Source organism: Drosophila bipectinata, chromosome 2L (genome assembly GCF_030179905.1).
Source record: "Drosophila bipectinata strain 14024-0381.07 chromosome 2L, DbipHiC1v2, whole genome shotgun sequence".
Classification (NCBI taxonomy): domain Eukaryota; kingdom Metazoa; phylum Arthropoda; class Insecta; order Diptera; family Drosophilidae; genus Drosophila; species Drosophila bipectinata.
Window position 1 is genome coordinate 20,264,463 of NC_091736.1, and position 22,568 is coordinate 20,287,030.

Below are 22,568 nucleotides of genomic sequence, written 5' to 3' on the forward strand. Positions count from 1 at the left end.
TAGGCTTTAAAATTACTTTCAATTACACAGCAAAAACATTTCTTTCAGTGTAGCAATATGCGTGCTGAGAACGTTTTCTAGCACTGGCTTTGCCTGCGCCGGCTGGAGTACCCGCGTTGTTTATTGTTAAATTCTTATCGCATGTTTCTAATTCAAAATAAATGATTATTATTTTAAGCCATGGGTGTAACGGGCCTATGGAAATTAATCGAGCCTTGCGGGAAGCCTGTGCCCGTTGAGACATTAGAAGGAAAAATTCTTGCAGTTGGTAAGATACGATTTCGCCAGCAGTTGCAATGCTTTTGAACGCCAGCTATTCATATTTCCGTTTTTAGATATATCTATATGGCTGCATCAGGTTGTAAAGGGGTTCCAGGATAGCAAAGGATCAGCCCTTAACAATGCGCATTTATTGGGTTTGTTCCATCGTCTGTGCAAACTGCTCTATTACCGAGTACGACCAGTGTTCATTTTTGATGGATGTGTTCCCCAACTCAAACGGGACACTATTGTGAGTTACTCTTAAAAATTGGGTATTTTATTTATAAGTCTATTATTAAGCTTAAATATTTTCATAGGCTCGCCGTCAGCAGCAGCGAAACAAGCTTAGCAATGAGGCCGATCGCATTCAGGCCTTGCTCCTCCAGTCCTTGGCCAAAGAGAAGGTAGTGCAACAGGCGCTGGGGAAGAACGCCGAACTGCTTCTCAAGTCACCATCTAAGCGGCCACCTCCGGGCAAGAATAAGGATAATGAGGACGATATGTTTAAGCTGCCAGAGCTTCCAGCACCGGCCGCCGGGACTGAAAACCCGGACGAAAGCGACCAAGATATGGACTGCACCAGCGCCAGTGCCACCTCTGATAGCTCCTTTGACGAGTCAAACGCTCGACATGCCTACCAATCCAGTCTTCAGGCTATCGATGTAAAGAGTCAACATTTCCGGAATCTGCCTGCCGATGTGCGTCACGAAATTCTAACAGACATCAAAGAGACTCGCAAACAGTCATCGTGGGGACGCTTACACGAACTTCCAGCCCGCAGCGACGATTTTGCCTCCTTTCAAATGAAACGCCTCCTAAAACGCCGTGCGGTTCAGGAGAGTTTGGAACAGGCGGAGAAGGAAATGGGTGGTCGCACGCTTACTTATTCAGAGCTGTGCGACTTCTTCAGTGAGGAGGGCATCGTTACCCCCTCGGCCATTGAGCAGAGCACGCGCCAAATCAGTTCGGACGAGCACACACGGTTCCTGTTGGTCAGAGATCTTAAAAAAAAGGCTCTGGAGAGTGTCAAGGAGGAAGTCAAGATAGAAAAGGTTGAGGTGGAGGAAGAGGAAAAGCCAAGCACATCTGCCGCAGTAAAGTCCGAAGAACATATCGATCTTGGCACTGAGTATGACGAGGACTTGGCGAAAGCATTGGCCATGTCCATGGAGGAGACGAAAGTGTATGATGAGAAAGATTATGAATACGATTCGGACCAGGAATTGCGTCTAAACCGTGCCCAAAGCAAGCAACTAAAGTACGCGGCGAAAGGACCGGCCCGGGCTTATATGATCGAATATGGAGGAATGAACGACGAGGAAGTCGGCAACATTATGGAAGCCACACAGCTGAACGACACCCAAAGCTTGGAGAAGTTATTCGAGACGTCAACAGTCCCAGCTGATACTGCAAACGATTCGATGGACGAAGCTAAGCTAATCTCGCGGGCCATTGAAGAAAGTAAGCAGATCTCGCAAGCCATTAAGGAGAGCCTGGGTGAGGACAAAGTAGAGATTATAGACACAGACGCAGACTCCGACTTGGAAGAAGTTGGCAAGGCTAAAGAGACCAAACAAAATAAGGGTCCTTTGGAAATTCATATTGATGTTACCAAAGATTTGCAACCTTCCAATGATATATTCGCGGATATATTTGAAAAAGAAGAGTCTGTGGTTGAGAATAAAAATAGTAGTGATGAGGATGATGATGACTTCATAGAGGTTAGCGAAAGTGAGGACAACGAGAAACTATCACAAAAAGTTAAAGATGACTTGATAGAGGTCAAGAATAACGAGAAAGGTAAATTGGATTCAGGAAGTACAATTCACAAGGATGAGATGAAAATACAAGCGAGCTCAGATGAAATCGTTGAGGTCAAGGATAGTCAGGAAATTGAACTACTGCCCGATTCTAAAGCAAACAATGAAAATGAAATTGTGGAGATCAAAGACAGTCAAGAGCTTGAGCCATTTGAAGTAGAAAAAGAAAACCCAACACCACTGAAAACTAATCCAGACTTGGATTCTATACTCAATCAAGTTAAGAAAGAAACTGCTGCCGTCAAGAATATAACTCTAAACCTAAATGAAGAAGTCCTTCCCAAGCCAAAAGTGGCTCTCGGCTCAATCTTAGATGATCTAAAAGCGGAAATGGCCGAAGTTAAAAATATAAAACTGGAACAAGTTAAACTGAATAATAGTACCACCATCGAACTGTCCTCCGACGATGAAGTAGCCTCCTCAAAAATCAAATCTATACAAAATGAAGAAGTAATTGAATTGTGCGACAGCGATGATAACAAAAAGAATCGAATTTCACCCAACAAAACGCCGAGTAAGAATAAGTCCATTAAGGACTTTTTCGAAACTAGTTACGTGGTGAAGCGAACGCCTGACAAGTCACCCACGGCGGATGCCACACCTCCGGGAACCCCAAAGGTACCTCAGCCCTTCTACAGAAAACGAACACCCAAATCTGGACGTAAAAGAGCTGCTGATGAACAAGATGATAGTGATGAGGAGGTTTCACCCACGAAAAGATCCAGCAAGGCTTCAAAGTCACTATTTGAGTCAAAGGCGCCTGAGACAGAAAAGACTGTAGACCCACAGGTGAGTGCCATGAATTAATTCAAGATTTCTGTGCCTAACTCTATTATTTCTAGGAACTAATCAACGATGCAGCTGAGGCCCTAAAGTCTCAAAAGACTTCAGAGGAGCTACACGAAATGGCCACAAATCTAGCCCAAGAGCGCAAGGAACTTGAAATCGAGCGCAATCGGCAGGATCGCATGGGCATGTCGATTAGCCAGCGGATGAGCATTGATTGCCAGGAGCTGTTGCGGCTATTTGGGATACCTTACATTGTAGCGCCCATGGAAGCGGAGGCGCAGTGCGCCTTCCTTAACGCCACAGATCTGACCCATGGTACCATCACGGACGATAGTGATATCTGGCTATTTGGTGGTCGAACTGTCTATAAGAATTTTTTTGCTCAGAACAAGCATGTGTTGGAGTTTCGATCCGAGCAAATCGAACAGACGTTCAACTGCAACCGTGGAAAGTTGATCCAGCTGGCCTGTTTGGTGGGTAGCGACTATACCACCGGGATTCACGGGATTGGAGCCGTGACGGCTCTTGAAATCCTAGCTTCTTTCTCTGGTCACGATCCAAATGCCCAAGGAGTCTCCAACCAGTCTGTTCTACAAACCCTTATTAAATTCAGAGACTGGTGGCAGGCCCACAAAAACAGCAACCTTCCTCCTGGGAGCTCCGCCCGTCTTGCGCTTCGCAAGAAACTGAAAAATATTGAACTACATGAAGGTTTCCCCAATGGAGCAGTGGTGGAGGCGTATTTGGCGCCCACCGTCGATGACAACAAAGAAGCCTTCAGTTGGGGCTCTCCCGATGTTGAATTAATAAGAGAGTTCACCCGAAAATCGTTTGGATGGACTGCCTCCAAGACAGATGATATCCTGATGCCGGTTATCAAGAAAATAAATGAGAAGAAAGTCCAGGGATCAATTCGAAACTACTTTACGGCCAAAAGTGCTTTACGTGTTCAGCAACCGCTGGTCAGTAAGCGTGTCCAACTGGCGATTGATAAGATGTCTGGAAAGATTGATGAAGAAACTCCAGAGAAGCCCAAGAAAGTGACCCGTCCTAGGCGAGCCAAGGCTGCTCCTCCTCCAAAAGGCGATGGAGACGATGCATCAACGGATGCTCAACCTACCACCTCAAAGCGTGGAAAAAGAAAGGCTCCTGCAGCAACTGTAAATAGAGAACTAAACTCGGAAGAACCTTCCACATCCCAGTCGGCTCCTAAGCCAGAAAAGTGTCCTCGAATTCCCAACACGAAAGAAGTCATACCTCAGAGGGAAAAAGACCTGGAGCAGATGCGCTTAAATAAGGCAAAGGCGGCGGAAATTTTAAAAAAGTCAGCCAAAAAGAAATAAGCATGATACCTTATTGTTAAATTTCACCTCATTTTAGTAAAAATTGTTCATTATATTCTTACAAGTCAGTAAGAAATGTATTTATCTTTATAATTCATAGGACTCTTTGAGAATAGAGTCTTTTATAGTTTGATTCTAAGTTTGAGCCTGAAATTTTTCGTTATTGCTTGGAAAGGTAATAAAATATGAGTCAAAATGATCAGAGTGGTCAACCGGTTGGTTTTCGTATGTACGGAGGACCCAACGGCAAGAATGGGGTCATGAGGCTCCTTCAAAGGATGCAAAATTCGTCACAAAATCAAACCAATCTCTTGTACAAGGTCGAGGGGCTGGGAATGATCCAAAGGACTTCGCTTAACCAAAGCCAGGCTCTTCTTTCTGATTCCATTAGCTTGATGCGGCTGCAAATTCAACAACTTCAACGAATGCACAAAAAGGACGAAGAAACAAACATAAAATTAAAGGAACTTTCTGAAGAACTGGAACGCCAGGAAACAGACAACTCTTATTTGAAAGAATACTTTAACGATTTAAATAGAGGAATCCAAAGATATGAGTATGAAAAACGTTCTAGTGAAATAAGTCTCAAGTTGGTGCCAGAAATTGTGCTGAACAGAAGTATAGCCGAGGTTAACCTTGTTAATGCGAAAAAATGTCTGAAACATTTAGAAAAAATGCTAAAAGTTAGACAAATTCGGTACATGAATACCCCGGCTGTCCCACCTACTACTCTTAGAAAAAAAGCTAAAAAAAGACCCAAGAAAAAATATCCAAGGAAATATAGTTTGGATATAGAGTTCATAAAAGCCTTCAAACCCAATACGAAACGCAATATAAATGATTTCTGTGGCAACAGAAATTTTAGACCTAATGGACCTTACAGGGTACCTTCGTGGCCATATAACAAAAAGTCACGTTGCTTTTTAGCGATACCAAAAAAATCAGATGACAAAAATGTAAAACCACTTGCCGGTGATGCCATTACTACTTCAGAATTGAAAAAAATTGACAGTGACCAAAAAGAAATACAGTTTACGAAAGTTCCCATGGAAAGGCAACAGCAGAACCAACCAGACATTTTTCTGGTATCATTTAGTAAAATAAAGGATAAAATCGAAACTTCTCCAAGAGTTTGGAAGCCAGAGGCTAGGGAAACCCCAAATGAAACATCTCAGAGAATAGAGGTGAAAAATCCTTCTAAATACGAGGCACAGCCACAAGAAAATGTGGAAATTAATCTTCCACAAGAACAAAAAGCACTGAATATAGAAGAGACTATTGAATCTAAGAACTTGCAGGATTATGAGATAAGTGGAGCAAATAAAAAAGACAAGAAATCCATCAAAAAAAAATTTCTAAAAAAGGCGAAACGAACAAAAAGAACTCATACTAAAAATAGGAAGGAAAACTCACAACAAAATATTGAAACAGGTAATTTAATGACCACAAAATATGGAAGTATCGGTCAGGACCTTCTAGATAATACAGAGAGAAAAAATCGTAATAAAAGGCAGACTAAATCACGTTTGAAAAAATATTTGAGAAGATCTTTGGCGTCTAAACGAAAAATACCTTTGCAAAACAATTTCTATAAGACAAAGAAGTATGAGCTAAGTCCGAAGTCAGTTGAGAGGCTTGTTCCGGCTATCTCGGCAGAAAATAATTTTAAAGCAAAGTCTACAGTTGACTTTCATGAAAACCTTAATGATAAAACTAAAGTTGACTCTATGGAGCAGTTCATAAATGAGCCCAAATTCAAAACATCATTTTCGGATACCACAAGACCCTCCTCCAGTACAGAAGTGTCCAAAAAACAGACCATTGAATCAACAGCCACTGAAATTATAAATCTTTTGTTCGAGGATAAAGCGGCCTCCATGCCCCCAACAAGTGGCAATTTGCGGAAATTCAGCAGACTTAATGCATCAAATATGTCCATAAATAGTACCTTCCTTGGTACCAATCCCGCTACACATGCAGAAGAAGTGTGGACCGACCTGGTAGCCAAATACTCGCAGTGGACAGGAAAGTTTCAAAACCCTAATGATGCTGATATAGTCAGGACTATGCTGAAAGAGCGGTACATTCACAATGTGCAGAAGATTTTGCACAGTAGAGTCAAGGAAATCAAGTTCGAAATTAATCCGATAAGGGCTAAATCCTTCAAGACAAGCACATCAGATGCCAAGGACAATAGCAAAAGGCTGCTATCCAGACCTTCGTCCCATAACTCTATGAAGGCAGCAACAAAATCAAATCGAAAAGAAACTGGACTTTCAAGCAGGAAGCACTCGACCCTTGGACCTGAATTTTTGCATTATCTGCTCCTGAGCCGACAAACGCAGATGCTACGCTCAAGTATTTTGGACGAAGATCTTAAGGACATGAGGGAGATGCTCATTAGCAGACAGGTGCCCGAAAGTGGGTCGGACATCCAGCTTTTTAAGAAGTACGATTCGGATCCGAGCCACTATAATATCCTCCTTATGGCCCTTCACATGGACACAGATGAAACGGACAAGAATTTTGGGGAAAATATTCGGCTCCTGGAGCATAACTACGAGTTCATTAAACGTAATATGGAGGCAGCTGCCAGGCGAAAAATGATCACGGACATGGCCATCAGGAGCCAGGAATTGCGAAAGGTTGAGAGGGATGAATCGAAAATATCATTCCGAAAAGTGGAACCCGGTAGTATAGTATTCGATAATGATTATATGACACAGATGCGGGAGCAATGGACAGCTTATTTTGCCCAGCAGGCGAAGACTCCCATGGAGATTCAGCTGGCGATGGTCAGAAGACAAAAGAGGAGGGAGGAGGCCAAAGTACGGGCCGAAGCACGCCGACATGAAAAAATGCAGGAGAAGGCGACTCGAGCGTATAAGAGATCTCCTAGTGCCCTCTTCAGGACGCCAAGGCAAACGAACCGTTTGCGAAAAGCCCTCAAGGACATCTGTGAAGAGCAGGCCGATCAAGAGAGTCCTTGCAAGACGAACTCATCATGCAATGCCGAATGTTTCCAATAGGGTAGTCCCAGATTTGTTAATAGCATCCAATTGTTTGTTAATGTAGGAAGGAATGGTTTTAAAATGTCCTTTGTTGAAATTAAGTTTAGAAGTATTGCTTCAATCTCATGGTGATTTCATCTTGTGGCATTTCAAAATGATTTTGCCTTTGAGGTTCCAGCAGTATTTACAAAACAATAAAAATTATAAATATTTTAAAACTTCTATAAACGTTTTATTTAAAAACCTTCTTAGAGGTAGCTTTTGGCTTAAAGGATCGATTTAAATTTTAAAAGCAACATTTTTTGCAATGTTGAATGGTGTTATTTTAAAAGGTAATTTCCATCTTTATAAAAACATTATTTTGCATAAAATTTATTTAAATTTTTTAAAGAAAAAACACGAAAGGAAAGCTAGCTTCCCTATGAGGTTTCTGGGGACGGGGTTTCTCTTGAAAATGGATTTTCCTATAGGGTCCACAATGATGGCTATATCTTCCCCAATTCTCATCCGATTCTCAAGCGGAGTACCTTAAACAATTTCTATATCGATTCTCCACCATTCTTCATCAAAAGCCTGAGACAAAATATTTTTTTAGATTTTTTGTCCATTTTTCGTGACGGGATCCCTTGAAAATGAGGTTTTCCCCTATAGGGTCCACAGTGATGGCTATATCTTCCCCAATTCTCATCCGATTCTCAAGCGGAGTACCTTAAACGATTTCTTGATCGATTCTCCACCATTCTGCATCAAAAGATATGGGATCATCAGATATGGGATATCAAAAGATTCTTGTTTAGATATGGGATCGATATGGGATTCCTTGAAAATGGGGTTATATCAAGAATATACACACATATATAATTTATAGGGTCAGATATTTTTTTTTTACTGCGTTGCATACTTTTACCAAAATGATAATACCCTCTGCAAGGGTATAAAAATTTATTTATTGCCATTGTATAAAGAAAAACTTAACAAATTAGTATTGTATACATCATTTTATATTAAATTCTTATAAATTCCTTCATAGCCGTACATTACTAGACTCTGATGACATTTAAGGCTTCAGATACCCAGACAATACAAGTAGTTATCTCGGCAGCCCACGTAAATTTTCCGGAGGTTCTCAATAAAGCACGCGCTAGAGAAAACTTCTCCGGGAAGCTTACCCTGCCACTGGGTTTCCCCATTTCTGAAATTCATCAAACGTAGTGTTCCGTTGGTGGCACTGCACCATACAAACAGGCCATTGGGCTGGACAGTCAACAGCGTGGGAGTTGCATAAATTGGTGCACCGACATTGACTTTCCAGTGAAGCTGAAATTCCACTGATACCCTGCCCGATCCTGTAGTGCAACGCAGGCAGTAAACATGTTGGTCAATGCAGCCGAAAACCACAAAAGAATGTCCCATAAACGTTGGTGGGGTCTTCACTACAAGGGAGGAAAAGATGTTTCCCTCTGTACTAAAGGTAGCCAGCTGTAAATTAGAACCATTTATATAAAATATTGGTATGTAACGCAAGATATTTCATTCTTACTATTTTTCCATTTCCCACATGGCAAGCATGCACGCGTCCAGCGACCTCGGCACTGAGAAAGATACTGGCCTTGGAATCTAACAGAACAGGCGTTGCAAAGATTGGTTCTCGAAGTTTTTGAGTCCACTCCACGGACCCCTCGGTAAGGGTAACCCTTGCATAGCTACCGTCCAGTGTACAAATGATCAGGGATTGTTCCCTGGGCAACTCTATTGGTGTGGCGAAGATGGGTTTCTCTCCTATTTTGAGGCACCACAGCACTTCTTGATGCTCCGCGGATAAACAGTACACATTATAATCATCTGCATAGCTACAGACCACAATTCTGCTCCCATCGGCCGAGAGAAGCGGTTGCGACTTGATCATGCCACCGATTTCCACATTCCAAAGAATGTCACCAGTTAGGGGATTAAAGCCGTAGAGACTGCCATCGTAGCATCCGACCATTGCCAGTTGTTCACTCAGAAAAGTCGTCTTACACTCAATACGATCGGGTAACTTTACACTGCTGTGTTCGGTTCCAGTCTGAGGATCTAGGACACGTAGGATTTTGGAATGAGCGCCCACGCATATGTAACGTCCTTCATACTGGGTAACTGGGGAGTCTACGCACTTGTCGAAATTCACCTTCCAGTGCAGCTGAACATTGAGGACCGGCTGTTCGATGCGTTTAATGACCAGCCCACAAGAACTGGCACAAGTGGTTACCTTATTAGACTGCTGTTCCACAGGCTTTAGTTTGGTATTGTTGGCAACCAACTTGGCCGTATCCAGAAAGCGCAGAACAGTACGCAAAGGAATGTTTTCATCCAACAGCATTTCAAACAAGTGACGCTGCTCATCATCGATGCACATTTGCAGACCGATCTCCCGGCATATTGTGATGGCATGGAAAGAAGTCCCACCAGCTTGACGAAAACTCAAGTCATAACCGCAAGGCGCACAGTCCTCCAATCGCTGACGCTTTACTGCAGCCTTCTCTTCGTCCACATCCATACATTCCAATCTATCTAGCAGGAAGCTCTTCAATATTTCTTGCGCTGGTTGCGCCAAGGGAATGCATTCTTTAAGAAGTAGTTCCTTGTCCAGTTTACCGTGCACATTACAAGGTAAATGTTGCAGATAAACAAACCTATCCGGTTGCTCGGCGTTAGATAGCTTCGACAGGATATCGAATGTCTGGGCCCGCTGTTGAACTTTTGTTTTTGGCTCCAGACTGCGAATGCAGCAGATCAGTTTTTGCAGATCCCCCAACCATAGGCAAGTAGCTAGCTCGCCGTTGGGTAAACATTTCTCCACTTTGCGGGTAATTAGGCCTGTGTTTATGATTACAGTTTCAAATTAAATGTTTGGGAAAAGAATTAGCTATAAAATACACACCTAGGCTGATGCGATTGCCAGCTCGTTTTACCACATCATTGGCCCGCTCTCCATAGCATATTGTCCCGTTTTTGAGTCGATGAACCATGTCTCCAGTAGCTCGGAAGCAAACACTGGCACCGTCTTCCAATTCGTCCGATTTGTCATCGATCTCTGGAATATAACAGCGCCGCGTGGCACTCCCGAGAAAGAGCTCTCCATATTCCAGATCCCCATCACTTTCGCATTGAATTCGCAGAACCGTCTCCTCGTCGATAGGTGTACCCAGGGGCATTTGGGTTTGCAGCGATTGAACAATGTGAAGAAGGGCCCAGCAGGATATCTCCGTTATGCCATAGATATTGCAAATGTGCTTATGAAGTAAAACGCGAGGGTCCATCCAAGAAACCAGCTCCGCATTGGAGGGAAACACTTCGCCGCCAAGAAGTAGAACTCTTAAAACATTGAAAGTAAATAAAGTTTAAGCTAAGTTATAAGATGTCTTAATAAAATACCTCAATGAACTGGAGCTGTTTAATATTCGTTCTCTTATTGCAGTAGCACCAAACTGTCTAAAAAGCGAAGGAGTCATCTGCAGAATGGTAATTCCCGCTTTGGCCAAGTTACTGGGAAACAGCGCATTCAGCACACGGCTGGGAGACTCCTTCATCGACTGATGGCTAATAAGCACGGCGGATCCGTTTTGCAAAGCCAGAAAGAGTTCAACTACAAAAGGATCAAAGGTGCACGGAGTGCCCAGATAAATGATATCCGCCATAGAGACGTTTAGCTTCTGGCTTGGGGAGCATAATGATAAGATAAGCATGGGCAAGCAGTGTGTAAACATACCTAAGTGACAGTATATTGGGCGCAATGCATTCATAAGGCACATGGACGAGCTTAGGGCTTCCAGTTGTTCCTGTGGTGGTGATGGTATAGCACATATTAGGGGGTAGCGGCTTCTTTGCTTGGACGGGTGGATCATTGGAACCGTGTTTTATTCTAAAAAGCTTACACTCCTCCCCAAAAACCAGCATGCTATCCAAACGCTCAAAGAACAAAGCTCCGACGCCAAGGTGTTCGCTTACTAGAAGGTAATCCACGCCGGCGGCGCACATCTGGGCATGAAGTGCCTGGGAGAGTAACATCTTGTCCGTCGCAAAAAAATGGCACTTGTGATTGAGTACTCTATAAATTAAAGAAACGTTTTAAAGAAGACCAACATCGAAATCGTAAGAACCTACGCTAGAATCAACAGGCAGGAGGCTTTTGTGTGCTGAGTGATGCGCAGAGCGATTCCCGCTCCTTGTGGGATATGTTGTCGCCGTATAAACTCTAATAGTTCTTCTAGAATTCCCACAGCTGCAGAGTAGTTTACAATAGAGTCCTGTGGTTCCATGCGCTTTATCAGAAATGGAACTTCCCCAAACTGCCGGATTCTTTGGATGTCGTAAAGCTTTGTGGGGGAAGTCTCCTCCGAGATGGGGTTGGATAAAGGATCTCCATCCTGGGCTGTTGGGTTGGTTTCATCTGTGCCTTCCTCCTTCAGCTCTGACTTAATCTCAGCGGCTTCCATTGTTATCAGCAATCTTTGTTTACCATTTCATCCAGTCTGACCAGATTAAAAAAATTATACCGCCTAAAATAAATGTGTGACCGTCTTTAGCAATTCAAATGCCACAAAAATAATCGAAATTTAACGGAAATTTATACAATCAAATTAAAAATTCTTGAAAATAAGGAATATATTTATAATAAAAATTTTGTATTTAAAAATGCTAACATATTTCCATATGTACGTTATAATTTCAAGCCTTATGGCGTATCACCCATCTATGATCAAAAATATACACAATTAAAAGTCGAAAGTTTAGTGCAAAATATTTTATAGATCTCATTTCATTATATACATACACATCAATATTTTGTATAATTCCAATAAAGCTAAACATCGAACAAATGCGTTTTATTCGTTTTGTAAAAATGTCTTTAGTTGCTTGTTACTTGTTTTTCTTTTTGTCAAAAAAGCTCTAGGCATACACATTCATGTATTGGAGGTAAAACAGTTAATATTAATCAAAAATACACTTGAAGATTGATATAGTGTAGCTTAATACTAGGCAAATGATTCCAAGTCCCCGTCCCATCCATTGCTTTTGATTCCTCTCTCATAGACAAATCTTGTAGATCGAATATAATATTAAATCCTTAAGCCGGAACTTTGGTGGTGTACTTTCGTGTAACCTGAGTTGTATTGTAACCTATCCAGTTCTATGCTTGTTTCTTGGAGCTCAAGGCCAGGCTTTCTTTGCTCAGCTTAGTGTACTCCGTCTGCATGACGGTCTGGCACTCTTCGATCAGCTTCTCCATGTCGTCCTTCTCATACTTCTCGGTGGTAACTTCGGGCAAGATGTGAATGAGTGCATGTCCTGGGCGGAAGGTTTTTTTCTCGTCGTCCATGAACGAGTACTTCGATATGACCACAGGCTGGATGGGGCTCTTGCTTTGCAGCGCAATGTGGAAGGATCCTTTCTTGAATGGCAGCAGCGTTTCTTTGGTATTGCGTGTACCCTCCGGGAAGAGCAGAAGTTTGCATTGGCGATCCTGTATCGCCTTTGCCTGCTTCTGCAGTGAGTTAATGGAATCGGCCTTCCGGGACCGATTAATGAAAAGAGTGCCCCAAAGCCAGGCTCCGATGCCGAAGAACGGGATGTAGAGGACCTCCTTCTTGGAGACGACTGTGGCACGGCCGATAACTGGCCATAGGTAGGCCAGAACACATAGATCCACGGCACTCTGGTGATTCATAATCACCACAGAGCCATGATCCTTACGTACATTTTCCAAGCCACGCACCTCCATCGTAATTCCCATTAGACGGCACAGTTGCCGGAAAGCCCAAGCGGGAACGCTACAAAGAAAACCAGTTCGCTTAATGAAATATTCTAAAACAAACCATAAAGTTTTAAAAACTTACAGAGCATTCCTGTAATCTCTTGGCCGCAAAATCATAAAGGGAACACACAGCAAGACTATGACTCCCGCTCCAAAGAAGATGAAAATCATACGCATTTGGTAAGGAGCTTTGGCCGAAACGCTGAGGATAAGGGCCACCACACAGGCCAGGCCGATCACTTCGCACGTGCAAGCCATTTTACTTTTCTGTTTAGGTTCCAATTGTGTAATTTACTGTAAAAAATAAAAATAATTTTTAGTTATTTAGCTCAAAGACATCTTGATTGATTTTGATTGACTTTGAAAAAAAAATGATTTCCCACATTCGAGTACCTTACGTCTCTGATAAAAACTGACTACGATTTATTAAGATATTGGATAAGAAGAACCATGCAATTATTTTTAATAATACTTTACAGTTCTAATTTCTGTATCAAAACCAAAAATAGCGGTATTAATGTTATGAGCATTTGCACCCCTGGTAACAACATGTGGAAGTGGTTTATGGTTAATTGTACTTTGGTAGCCAAGATTACGTAGGATCTAAGAACCGGCATCCCCCTGGTAGCAAACCTCTTAACACATCAAAAAACACGTCCGATACGGCTGATCGGTAGTATAAAACTAAAAAAAACCCATGACAGAAAATGTGTTTAAACGTAAAATGGCAAAAAGCTTATCTACAAATGGTTCTTGTTTGGATTGAGGCACTGAACTTTGGTATCTCGCTGATATATTTTATTATTTAAAAGGACTGTGACGAACATAAAAGATTGTGGAGATCAGAAAATTAATCAACTAACCTTGATAGACTCAAGTACAAGGAAATCATACTTCACTTACTTTATTTTTAAAAATTTACTATACTTTCTTAAGATTTCCATAGATTTAAAGTTTAAGTATATTTGATAGCCACAAACAACCAATTGTACTCAATTGACAGTTTATTTATGCCTTATTTATGAAAAGGCCTAATCGAATTTCTTTTCAGATTATGGGAAATAATAAAATGCTTATGTTTAAGCCATAAACTCATAAAAACCATAAATTGAACTTTGCTATCAAATAAGAACGTGTGGCCATAAAGAAACCCTTTAAAAGAAACAAATAAAGTGTTATTTGTTTATTTGTAATTACCGAGCTACAATAAAAATATAAACAAAATATTGGCTGCAAGAACAAATCACCTTTTTAATTAATTTTTTACAACAGGCAGGCAGGTACTTTTCTCCAATTATATAGTGAAGGTAAAAACTATTTATAGTATTCACCCTTTATTTAGGTTATCTTTTTGATATATAAGTTGAGCATAATTAAAAAATATATTCAGCCTTTATGATAAAGATAAACCACATAATACAAAAGGTGAAGCTCAAAAACAGTCATAGCAACTTGGAGTTAATCAATTTTATTTTTAATAGGTTAAAAAAAATGGCAAAAACTAATTTAAACTCACAACTATACAACAGTTGTCACAAAGTCTCCTAATGCTTTAGTTGTCAGCCATTAACCTTTTCCACAATCTAACGAGTCATTGGGGTCAACCCTTCTAACTAATCTACAATTAGGAGATTAGTTAAATTTTAGTTCAACATTTTATCTGTAAGCCCCATCTAGTCAATATGCAATTCCACCTTCGGTTCTAGTCCAGTTTACTAAGTACGTCAAAAGTAACTATATGACCTGACCAGTACATCAGTACAACTTGTGATGTTAGCAATTCCAATTATGGCAATTATCGTTATAGACATAACTTTCGGCTGTTGGAGCCTGGATTTGATGACAAACTGTTGATATTGACCTTTGGCGGCGTAATTGCGCGTTGAATGCGTACTTAGCTCCAATCAGCCATTGAGATCAAATGGTAGTAGCATTAAGTTGCCTTGGTTTTCATTGATTTTTTTTTTGGTAAGCTAAAGTGCAAATGTATTTTCTTTCTTCTGACCATAACCGGGCTCAAGTTATTTTTATTATGTTTGCAATGTGATAAGAGTCTCGATAGTGTCGTGGATGTAATGGGTGAGAAATGGACTGTTATTATTTCTGCGGAAAACAAATGGCTCGAGTTACCCTTTTCTGGGAATTTATTGTTATTCATACTTTAACAGAAACATTTATGTTTGGGGTGTTACTTTTTTTTCTTTGGCGGAATATTTTTAAAAGGTTCTAAATTATTTAAGTATATGTTTCCTTTTAAAATAAAAGTAAAAAATATAATAAATACCTTTAACTTAAAGCCTGTTTGTTAGTGACTGATGTAATAAAGTAAAAACACGAATTCTAATAGCTTGATCAGTGCATTTGATAGTTAATTAGATGTTAAAGGAAAAAATTGTAATAGAGTTTGTACTTTGTATGCAAAATACGTTTTTCTAATTTCAATTCAATTTTCAAGAATATTTTAGATCGGCTTAGATCTTGCATAATATAGCGAATTTCATTAGCAAATCATTCTGTCAAATGCATTCGACTCATTGTTTACATTTTCCAGTTGCCCTTGAATGGATCCACATGGAAAAGGGGTAGCCAAGCGAGTGACCCATTTATCTTTTTTGGAACCCACGCCGCGGCTCTCTGCGACCGACAGTGAGTAAAAATGTATATAGCCAGCATAGAGCTTCGGTTGCTGATAAGATTATGGCATGATTTCAGGCTGGTAAATTGTATAGATAGTATTGTATTACAGCATGGAACCGGCCATTGACGATCACACGCATGTGACAGGCATGAAGTAGTGATTCCGGGGCTCCCTGCAGCCTCAATTTGCCAGCCAATTTAACGTCAGGCATCTCGAGTCAAGTTCAAAGTCAACGAGTGCATAGACTTGGGCCCGCGAGTGGGAGGGAGATGAGTCTACGAGCGGGACAGAACGTGGAACTATAATAAGCTTGAGTCATTGCACCGATCTGACGATCGGACATAGTCTAATCGAATGATTAAAGATCATTGTCTCACCGGTAATGGGGCGAGTGGAATGTTTTGAACCAAAATTGGCGGTATACTAGACAAAGTAATGCCATTAATCGACTCATTTTAGAAAATTTAAAACCATTATTAGCATAGTAATTATTAATTATTTGTCATCAAAGCTATTAGGGAATTGGAAATTAATATAATTTTAAAATCGATGTGCCCTCCATGTCAAATTCTTTCGATTTACGCATTAAAAAGGACTCCGAACCCTTAAGTTCGAGTCTCCCCTTTAAAGATTTGAATTATTAAAGTCTGAAACTCATAACTTTACTGGGGCAATGGTGGAAGTTTAAGGAATCCCAATAACCCAAAAATCAACAGGGAACAGGGGGAACAGGTAGCCAAAAAACCCAAAACTCTGGGGGATAACTTGAGGAGCGTGACGATGAAGGAGAGCGATGGGGGAAAGCTCAGGCCAAAAGAAAACGACAAAAAGGAAGGCAAGGAACTGTGGCGGAGTAGGGGAGTAAGCTCCAGAGAGGTAATAAATGTACACGGGGTAGAAATAGTTGTTGCTTTGTTGTGTTCCCCTTGGAACACAGAACACACACCGCAGAGCTCACACACCCATCCAGCAGCGTAATGAAGACAAAATATGTGTTAAAGCACAACAACTTAAATAGTACAAACTCACGGAACTGTTACTTCCACTCGCACTCCCTTCGGAAGGTGAAAAAGTTGTTGCTTCTGGGGCACTTGTGGTTGCTGTTGTTGTTGTTGGTTGTTTCTGCGTGGGCGTTACAATTGATGTGCCGCTGTGTGTGTAATTCGCGCGGGCGGTGCTGCTGCTCCAGCATCTGTAATGCAATGAATTCCACAAACCGACTCGTGGCTAATTGCAATCAAGCCACTGCACTTTCAATTAATCAACACTCAACTTTGAGTGTCGAGTCCTTTTCGGCTAAAGGAATCTACGTATTCACACAGATTTGCGAGATATTTATATTTTCCGCCGCCAGAGTGCCGGCACTCAGCAGAGACAACAAAATTTTTCCGTCCGTTTCAATCAAAAGTCCGTAGGTAATTGAAAAAGCTTTCCCTTTCGCATGTTAGTCGAGCTTCCGTGAGAACGGTATTCGAACGGTGCGTTTCGAAAACTTAGTTCTAAAAACAATTGTTCTTAAAGTTATGATAATTGAAGATGATAGTTAGTCATGACTAATAAGTGGAAATATATTTATTTTAAAATATTTTATTAGTACTAAATTATTTAATGTATCTTGTATGTATCTTTGAGAAATACAATTTTTAGAAAAGCATTCTGCGAGATTCAAGATACTTCTAACTTCTAAAGAACTTCTAACTTCAAGAACTTCATACTTCTAATGGGATTCAAGCACATTTTAAAACCTAACAAATTTTTTTATAGAAACCAAAAACGCTAGTTTTCCTTAAAATTTTTTTTTAAGAAATTTTATAAAACATCCAAAATCTAACAGTTTGGTTTTAAGCATTTATTTATATATGTAAACAAAAGTTAATTGTAAAAAGATTTAATTTTTACTAGCATGTCTTATTATACATAAATACCAAAAATTTAACAAACAAATTTTTTACTTTTTGACCATAAAGCGATTATTTTGCTCCACAGTGCCGCGAGTAATCGATTGGCCGCATGGTCCGAAATACCGCAAACGCGTTAGGACATTATTCTTCAGAGTGTTTTCTAGTGGTTTCTTCTTCTTCTGCAAGGCCGGCTTTAGTTCCATGTGTAAATAATTTTGAACTATATTAAATATTAGGGATATCAAGCCCACAGGATAGTTGCAAAATGTTTATTCCGGAGCCCGAAGACTTCCTGCCGCCGACCTCGAGCTCGTGTCGTCTGTGCCACCGCGAAGCAAGCGTTGAATCGCCAAACATATTCGACAGCTCTCCGGAGTTCTGCAAGGACCTCAGCATTGCCGACGTTTGCCAGCGCCTTTGGGATGTCCAGGTGAGTGATTAAAACATTAAATGAATTGCCCTTTTTAACTTGTTTACTTGCAGTATGAACGGCACGAGTTTTTGTCGGAGCACATTTGTCCAAATTGTGTTGAAATACTGGAGGATGCTCACGAGCAGCGTCGCGGGATGCAGGAGCGAGAACAGGCCCTACAGCAGCAACTAATTGGTCTCCTTAAAAAAGACGCCATGTATCGTCCAGGCTTGAATGGAAATCCAGGCGTCTTCGAAGCTGAAGAAGACCGAACTATTGTTGATGTGGATCCTGAAAAGCTGTCAGAGACCAGCGAAGACGAGTTCCTCGGCTCCGACGCCGATTATGATGAGGATGATGAAGAGGATGAGGACGAGGACTTTGACGAGGATGATGAGGAGGACGGGCAACATGGCGACGATGCGGACATGCCATTGGGTATGGATGCGGCACAAATGGCTTTGTTAGAGGCCGAAATGAAGACAGCTGGAGCCAATGACGACGCCAACCCAGGTGCGCCACGACCTAAGCGGGCTTTTCTGTGCCAGTATTGCGATGTGGGATTCACTCTCCCGTCAGAATGCCAGCAACACGAACTCACCGCCCACGACCCCAATGCACCATATTCTTGCGCCTTCTGCAACCTGTGTCTGGTCACGCGGCCCGCTCTGATCTCGCACATCAAGACGTTGCACGATCCTGATCGACCTTATGTGTGTGCTCAATGCCGCAAAGGATTTGTCCGGCGCTCCGATCTAAAGAAGCACACGATTGTACATACAGGCGTGCGCCCTTACACCTGCAACGTGTGTTCCAAGAGTTTTTCGCGAAATACTAACTTGACTAAGCACGTCCGCATCCATAGTGGGGTGAAGCCGTTCGTCTGCCAGCAGTGTCCGCGTTCCTTCCAAACGGCAGTCGAAATGATGAAGCACTCCCGCTCGCACTCCGAAGTGAAACCTTTCCAATGTGGCCGTTGTTCGTACTCGTTCTCCCGGAAGGATAAGTTGCTGGCTCACCAACAAGTCCACACACGACGGGATGTGGAACAGCAGCAGGCGCAAATGGGAGGGCTTCCACCGATGGAGGGCGATTTGGCTCAGTACCAATTCCATCAGCAACAGGTCCAAGTCAAGCCAAAACCATCATTGCAGCCCAAATCTTCTCGAAATTTCCGATGCGACGTCTGTGACCGGGTGTTCCAGCGGGAGCGGGACTTGCAACGGCATAGGGCCCTCCATATGGACTCACTGTTTGCCTGCAAGATCTGCAATATGGGATTCAATCGTCGAGAGCAGCTGCAGCGTCACGAATTGGAAGCCCATGGGCCCAGCTACACGTGTAGTATTTGCTGCATCAGTTTCCTACATCAGGTGGAATTGGAGAATCACTTAAAGGTGCATCAGCTGCAGCACAAAATGGCCCAGAGTGCCCAACAAGCCATTAATGCCGCCTCTGTCATACCGCACAAAGTAATGGATCAAGCTCCAGTGCCAATAATGGCCCCTGTAGTGCAGGAGCCGATGCCAATGCGACCCTCGGCAGCCGAACTCTCCTTCTATAGCAACATGATACCCACTATGAATTTGGGATTTTATAGCGAAACGAGACCCGAAGAATAATATAAAACTTTTATTTTTTAGTTAGTAGGATTGTAAAGTTTATAAAATCAAGGCTATTGGCGGCTGTTAAAATTGGTTTTCTAAGATGTATTCTTTTGCGATTCCTGCTTAAGGATTTTCTCTCTTAGATCTGCTAAGGCTTCCAAAATGTAGCCTAATGGTTTCCTAATTGATTGTCAATAAATGGTATTTAAATTATGTTTTCTAATTAATGTTATTTCAACTTAAAGAGCTTATCCCCCACACAAACATGTTGCATGCAACAAGTTGCAAGCAGACTGATCTTAAGGGGGTATTCCAGTAAAAAGCATATATTTTAGTTTATTTTTGCATGCAGCATTGTTGAACTAAGGTTTATTTGAATTATTTTCCCCTGATTTTTAATGAAAAATTTTGGATCTTCGTAGTTTCCAGGATAACCCCATAAAGTAAAGCTGAAGTTTCCAGGTAGATCCATAAAGTAAAGCTGAAGAGATCAGTTACCGCCTTGGGAGAGAAGCACTTTAAAGTAAAAACGGGTTTAAAGTTTCAAGTAAGTAAGATACCCCCTTTCGATAGCCTTCTTCAAGTTGAAGCTTCCAAGCTGCAGATTGTCTTTCGAGGTTGAACCGTACGGTCCTCCTTTGATTTGCGTTCGGAGCTCCACCGGCTGGAGACCTCGTCATCTTCTCGGCGGCGTGCGCGCAGTGAATTGTGCTGGTGCTGACAGTGTAACGCTTGATAGAATAATAAATAATAAAAATACGAGGGGGAGACCAAAGGCATAGTCATGGGGCCGAGCTGCCATAAATAAAGTGCGGATATCAAACGAGACGATAAATCTATTCCAGAAACGGGCACGCAATCCAGGGAATTGGAATCCACCGGGCCAGGTTATCACCTTGCGGTTCGTTTCGGTTGGACATTGCTTCGGATAGTTCCACTGTGAGCGGTAAGTACCCAATTACCTTGGCACGGGGAAGGGTCAATCCGCGATTTATGTGCCGGACCTGGCTTGGGGTCTTTGGTGTTTAGGTGTTGGCATTGCCCGCTGAGCGCCCCCGTCGCTGAGCCTCTTGTTTCCACCTCCGCGCCATGACAAATGAACATGTTGCTGGTTCGGACAGCTTTCGTTTGATTGAATTGAAATATCCAGAGAGCCGCAACGCGGATGGAGGGTCCTCGGGAGCATGTTGCATGTTTTGAGTAGCAACTTTTGTCATACCCAAAAAGATAAGGGGCACGAGACGTACTGGTACATAAAAGGCAGTTTCCAACTGCCAGACATTGCTGCCTTCGTGTCGTCGCCGTATGTCCATTTAAAAAGCGAGAAATGCGAGGAGTCTTCTCATATGTACAAGGTACATATGGCTTTGTCGGTAGAAAGTCTCTGTGATATATGACATGGAATTTAGCTAAGAAATTGTTATCTCAGGTGGGCTATTTTTGCAATTTCAGACCAGTTTCTGAAAGCCTTCCAAGGCTTCTTAAATATTTAATTTTTCTAGCCTCGGTACTTATCCGTAAGTGAAATTTATAGGATACAATAAATAAATTTCCTGGCATGAAATTGAAAAACCTTTAATTGGAATATACGCCTAATCTTTTTACCCGATTCATTGGCATCTCAATAAAAAAGCTACTGCATTCAAATTATCTGGTTGGGTTTCTTTAGGGGATTGCGTGTCCGGGATGCCACGAGAATCCGAGGCACCACCTGTGGTGCGAAAGTACGGACTCAGTGGCTTCGCACACAGTTGCGAAAACAATTTAATTTCTGTGAATATGAAGGGTTAACTTTTACTCATTCCAATAAGCTGCAGGGCATAAATTTCCCCCTTCTGAAAAGATTAATGAGCCCTATTTGAGGGAAAAGTTTTTCCAGCACGCACTTTAAACCTGAGGATTTATGTGCTCTGAGGTACAGGAATTGTGCCACAAAAGCCTCTGGCAGTGAATTGACTTGTTACCTAGTCGTACATAAATTTATACACCCACGCAAAACTTAATTACAGCTATTAACACGCACTGGGTGTACTATCTCGCGGATAGAGGGACGTTACAATTACTCTAGTCTAATTTTAAGATATCTGACATGGAATGACATTTACCTTAGGTTCAATGTGAATGCAAAGTTGCAATATAATCAGATACTAAAGCTAGATGGGCCACCTCCTCTCCAATACATCATTCCTTGCCTGTCAAGCCCACACCCATGGAAGATGGCATCCCTAAGATTGCAATGGGACAACCGTAAACGCATTACACCCGTTCCCAACATTGTTAATCGTGTATTGCAAATCGTCGTCTGTCGATGTACTGCTGGGAATACGAATACATCAATGTCACCCAGACAGACGACACTTTTACATCCGTCACTGGGGCGGAGTGCCTGTCCTCCCAATCGGCCTCCACCAGCTCCTCCTCCACCAAGACAAAAGCTAATCTCTCATAAGTATTTTGTGCAGTTTCTCCTAAAACTTTTTTGCCCCAAACGCTAGAGAGAGGCTCTCGTTTCCGTTTCACATCCGTTTCGCTTTATTTCGATCAGATGCAAGTCAATTTACAATTCACTTTCTTCGCAGACAATGCCAGAAATGCGATCCAACAAATAATGCATGTTGGCAAGATACACATATCGTTCCACTTGGCTGACAGGCCATCATCCTCATCCAGGTCGCCGTCGTCATCCGTTTACTGTATCATAAATATTTACATAAATGGACATTTTTTCTAGTTATTGTGTGCCTCTATAAAAGGTATAATAATTATTATAATAGAGCATAATATAATATGATGGAAGCTACAAGTCTAAGCTATGTTTAAGATAGACTTTGTTTTAATTTTGTTTTTTAGTTTAAAAAAAATGTCTAAAAAATAATTTAAACCAAAAAATATGGAATGAAATATAGGTCTATATAAATAAACCTAAAAAAATATATTTTTAAGGAACTTTTGCTTAATATGTGTAATATTTTTAGTTATTTGTTTTTCTCTA

The 22,568-nt window shown here is 41.6% G+C and overlaps 5 protein-coding genes across 8 annotated transcripts; 3 read left to right on the top strand and 2 right to left on the bottom strand.

The window, feature by feature from the left end:
* The first annotated feature begins 75 nt into the window (after positions 1 to 75).
* Positions 76 to 4,929, top strand: mus201 (rad2 superfamily protein mus201). Its single transcript, XM_017244159.3, has 4 exons — positions 76 to 268; positions 336 to 511; positions 579 to 2,870; positions 2,924 to 4,929. The coding sequence occupies exons 1-4, from the start codon at positions 181 to 183 to the stop codon at positions 4,211 to 4,213; spliced, it is 3,846 nt and encodes a 1,281-aa protein (XP_017099648.2). The 5' UTR covers positions 76 to 180; the 3' UTR covers positions 4,214 to 4,929.
* Positions 4,265 to 7,384, top strand: LOC108127235 (uncharacterized). Its single transcript, XM_017244172.3, has one exon. It carries the CDS (start codon positions 4,399 to 4,401, stop codon positions 7,240 to 7,242), a length of 2,844 nt encoding a protein of 947 aa, XP_017099661.2. The 5' UTR covers positions 4,265 to 4,398; the 3' UTR covers positions 7,243 to 7,384.
* A 774-nt stretch (positions 7,385 to 8,158) lies between these two features.
* Positions 8,159 to 11,860, bottom strand: Aasdh (Aminoadipate-semialdehyde dehydrogenase). Of its 3 annotated transcripts, XM_017244162.3 has the most exons (6): positions 11,368 to 11,860; positions 10,973 to 11,311; positions 10,639 to 10,920; positions 10,145 to 10,578; positions 8,765 to 10,080; positions 8,159 to 8,703 (listed from the first exon to the last, which is right to left on the bottom strand). In XM_017244162.3, exons 1-6 carry the CDS (start codon positions 11,697 to 11,699, stop codon positions 8,290 to 8,292), a joined length of 3,117 nt encoding a protein of 1,038 aa, XP_017099651.2. In that variant the 5' UTR covers positions 11,700 to 11,860; the 3' UTR covers positions 8,159 to 8,289. The 3 variants fall into 3 exon arrangements, with proteins under 3 accessions (XP_017099651.2, XP_017099652.2, XP_017099653.2); XM_017244163.3 differs by lacking the exon at positions 11,368 to 11,860 and having other exon boundaries at positions 10,639 to 10,849; positions 10,973 to 11,257; XM_017244164.3 differs by lacking the exon at positions 11,368 to 11,860 and having other exon boundaries at positions 10,639 to 10,916; positions 10,973 to 11,086.
* A 132-nt stretch (positions 11,861 to 11,992) lies between these two features.
* Positions 11,993 to 17,074, bottom strand: Agpat2 (1-Acylglycerol-3-phosphate O-acyltransferase 2). Of its 2 annotated transcripts, XM_017244181.3 has the most exons (3): positions 16,686 to 17,074; positions 13,101 to 13,312; positions 11,993 to 13,034 (listed from the first exon to the last, which is right to left on the bottom strand). In XM_017244181.3, exons 2-3 carry the CDS (start codon positions 13,274 to 13,276, stop codon positions 12,395 to 12,397), a joined length of 816 nt encoding a protein of 271 aa, XP_017099670.2. In that variant the 5' UTR covers positions 13,277 to 13,312; positions 16,686 to 17,074; the 3' UTR covers positions 11,993 to 12,394. The 2 variants fall into 2 exon arrangements, with proteins under 2 accessions (XP_017099670.2, XP_043069796.1); XM_043213861.2 differs by lacking the exon at positions 16,686 to 17,074 and having other exon boundaries at positions 13,101 to 13,378.
* A 631-nt stretch (positions 17,075 to 17,705) lies between these two features.
* On the top strand, positions 17,706 to 19,799 carry prg (piragua). Its single transcript, XM_017244171.3, has 2 exons — positions 17,706 to 17,987; positions 18,041 to 19,799. The coding sequence occupies exons 1-2, from the start codon at positions 17,823 to 17,825 to the stop codon at positions 19,589 to 19,591; spliced, it is 1,716 nt and encodes a 571-aa protein (XP_017099660.2). The 5' UTR covers positions 17,706 to 17,822; the 3' UTR covers positions 19,592 to 19,799.
* The last annotated feature ends 2,769 nt before the right edge of the window (positions 19,800 to 22,568 follow it).

Coding starts and splice junctions, on each gene's coding strand:
- mus201 (XM_017244159.3), top strand. CDS start 181: ATGGGTGTAACGGGCCTATGGAAATTAATCGAGCCTTGCGGGAAGCCT. Junction 269..335: donor AGGAAAAATTCTTGCAGTTG/GTAAGATACGAT, acceptor TTCCGTTTTTAG/ATATATCTATATGGCTGCAT. Junction 2,871..2,923: donor AAAAGACTGTAGACCCACAG/GTGAGTGCCATG, acceptor TATTATTTCTAG/GAACTAATCAACGATGCAGC.
- LOC108127235 (XM_017244172.3), top strand. CDS start 4,399: ATGAGTCAAAATGATCAGAGTGGTCAACCGGTTGGTTTTCGTATGTAC.
- Aasdh (XM_017244162.3), bottom strand. CDS start 11,699: ATGGAAGCCGCTGAGATTAAGTCAGAGCTGAAGGAGGAAGGCACAGAT. Junction 10,081..10,144: donor TGGCAATCGCATCAGCCTAG/GTGTGTATTTTA, acceptor TCATAAACACAG/GCCTAATTACCCGCAAAGTG. Junction 8,704..8,764: donor ATGTGGGAAATGGAAAAATA/GTAAGAATGAAA, acceptor TCTAATTTACAG/CTGGCTACCTTTAGTACAGA.
- Agpat2 (XM_017244181.3), bottom strand. CDS start 13,276: ATGGCTTGCACGTGCGAAGTGATCGGCCTGGCCTGTGTGGTGGCCCTT. Junction 13,035..13,100: donor AGAGATTACAGGAATGCTCT/GTAAGTTTTTAA, acceptor TTTTCTTTGTAG/CGTTCCCGCTTGGGCTTTCC.
- prg (XM_017244171.3), top strand. CDS start 17,823: ATGTTTATTCCGGAGCCCGAAGACTTCCTGCCGCCGACCTCGAGCTCG. Junction 17,988..18,040: donor AGCGCCTTTGGGATGTCCAG/GTGAGTGATTAA, acceptor GTTTACTTGCAG/TATGAACGGCACGAGTTTTT.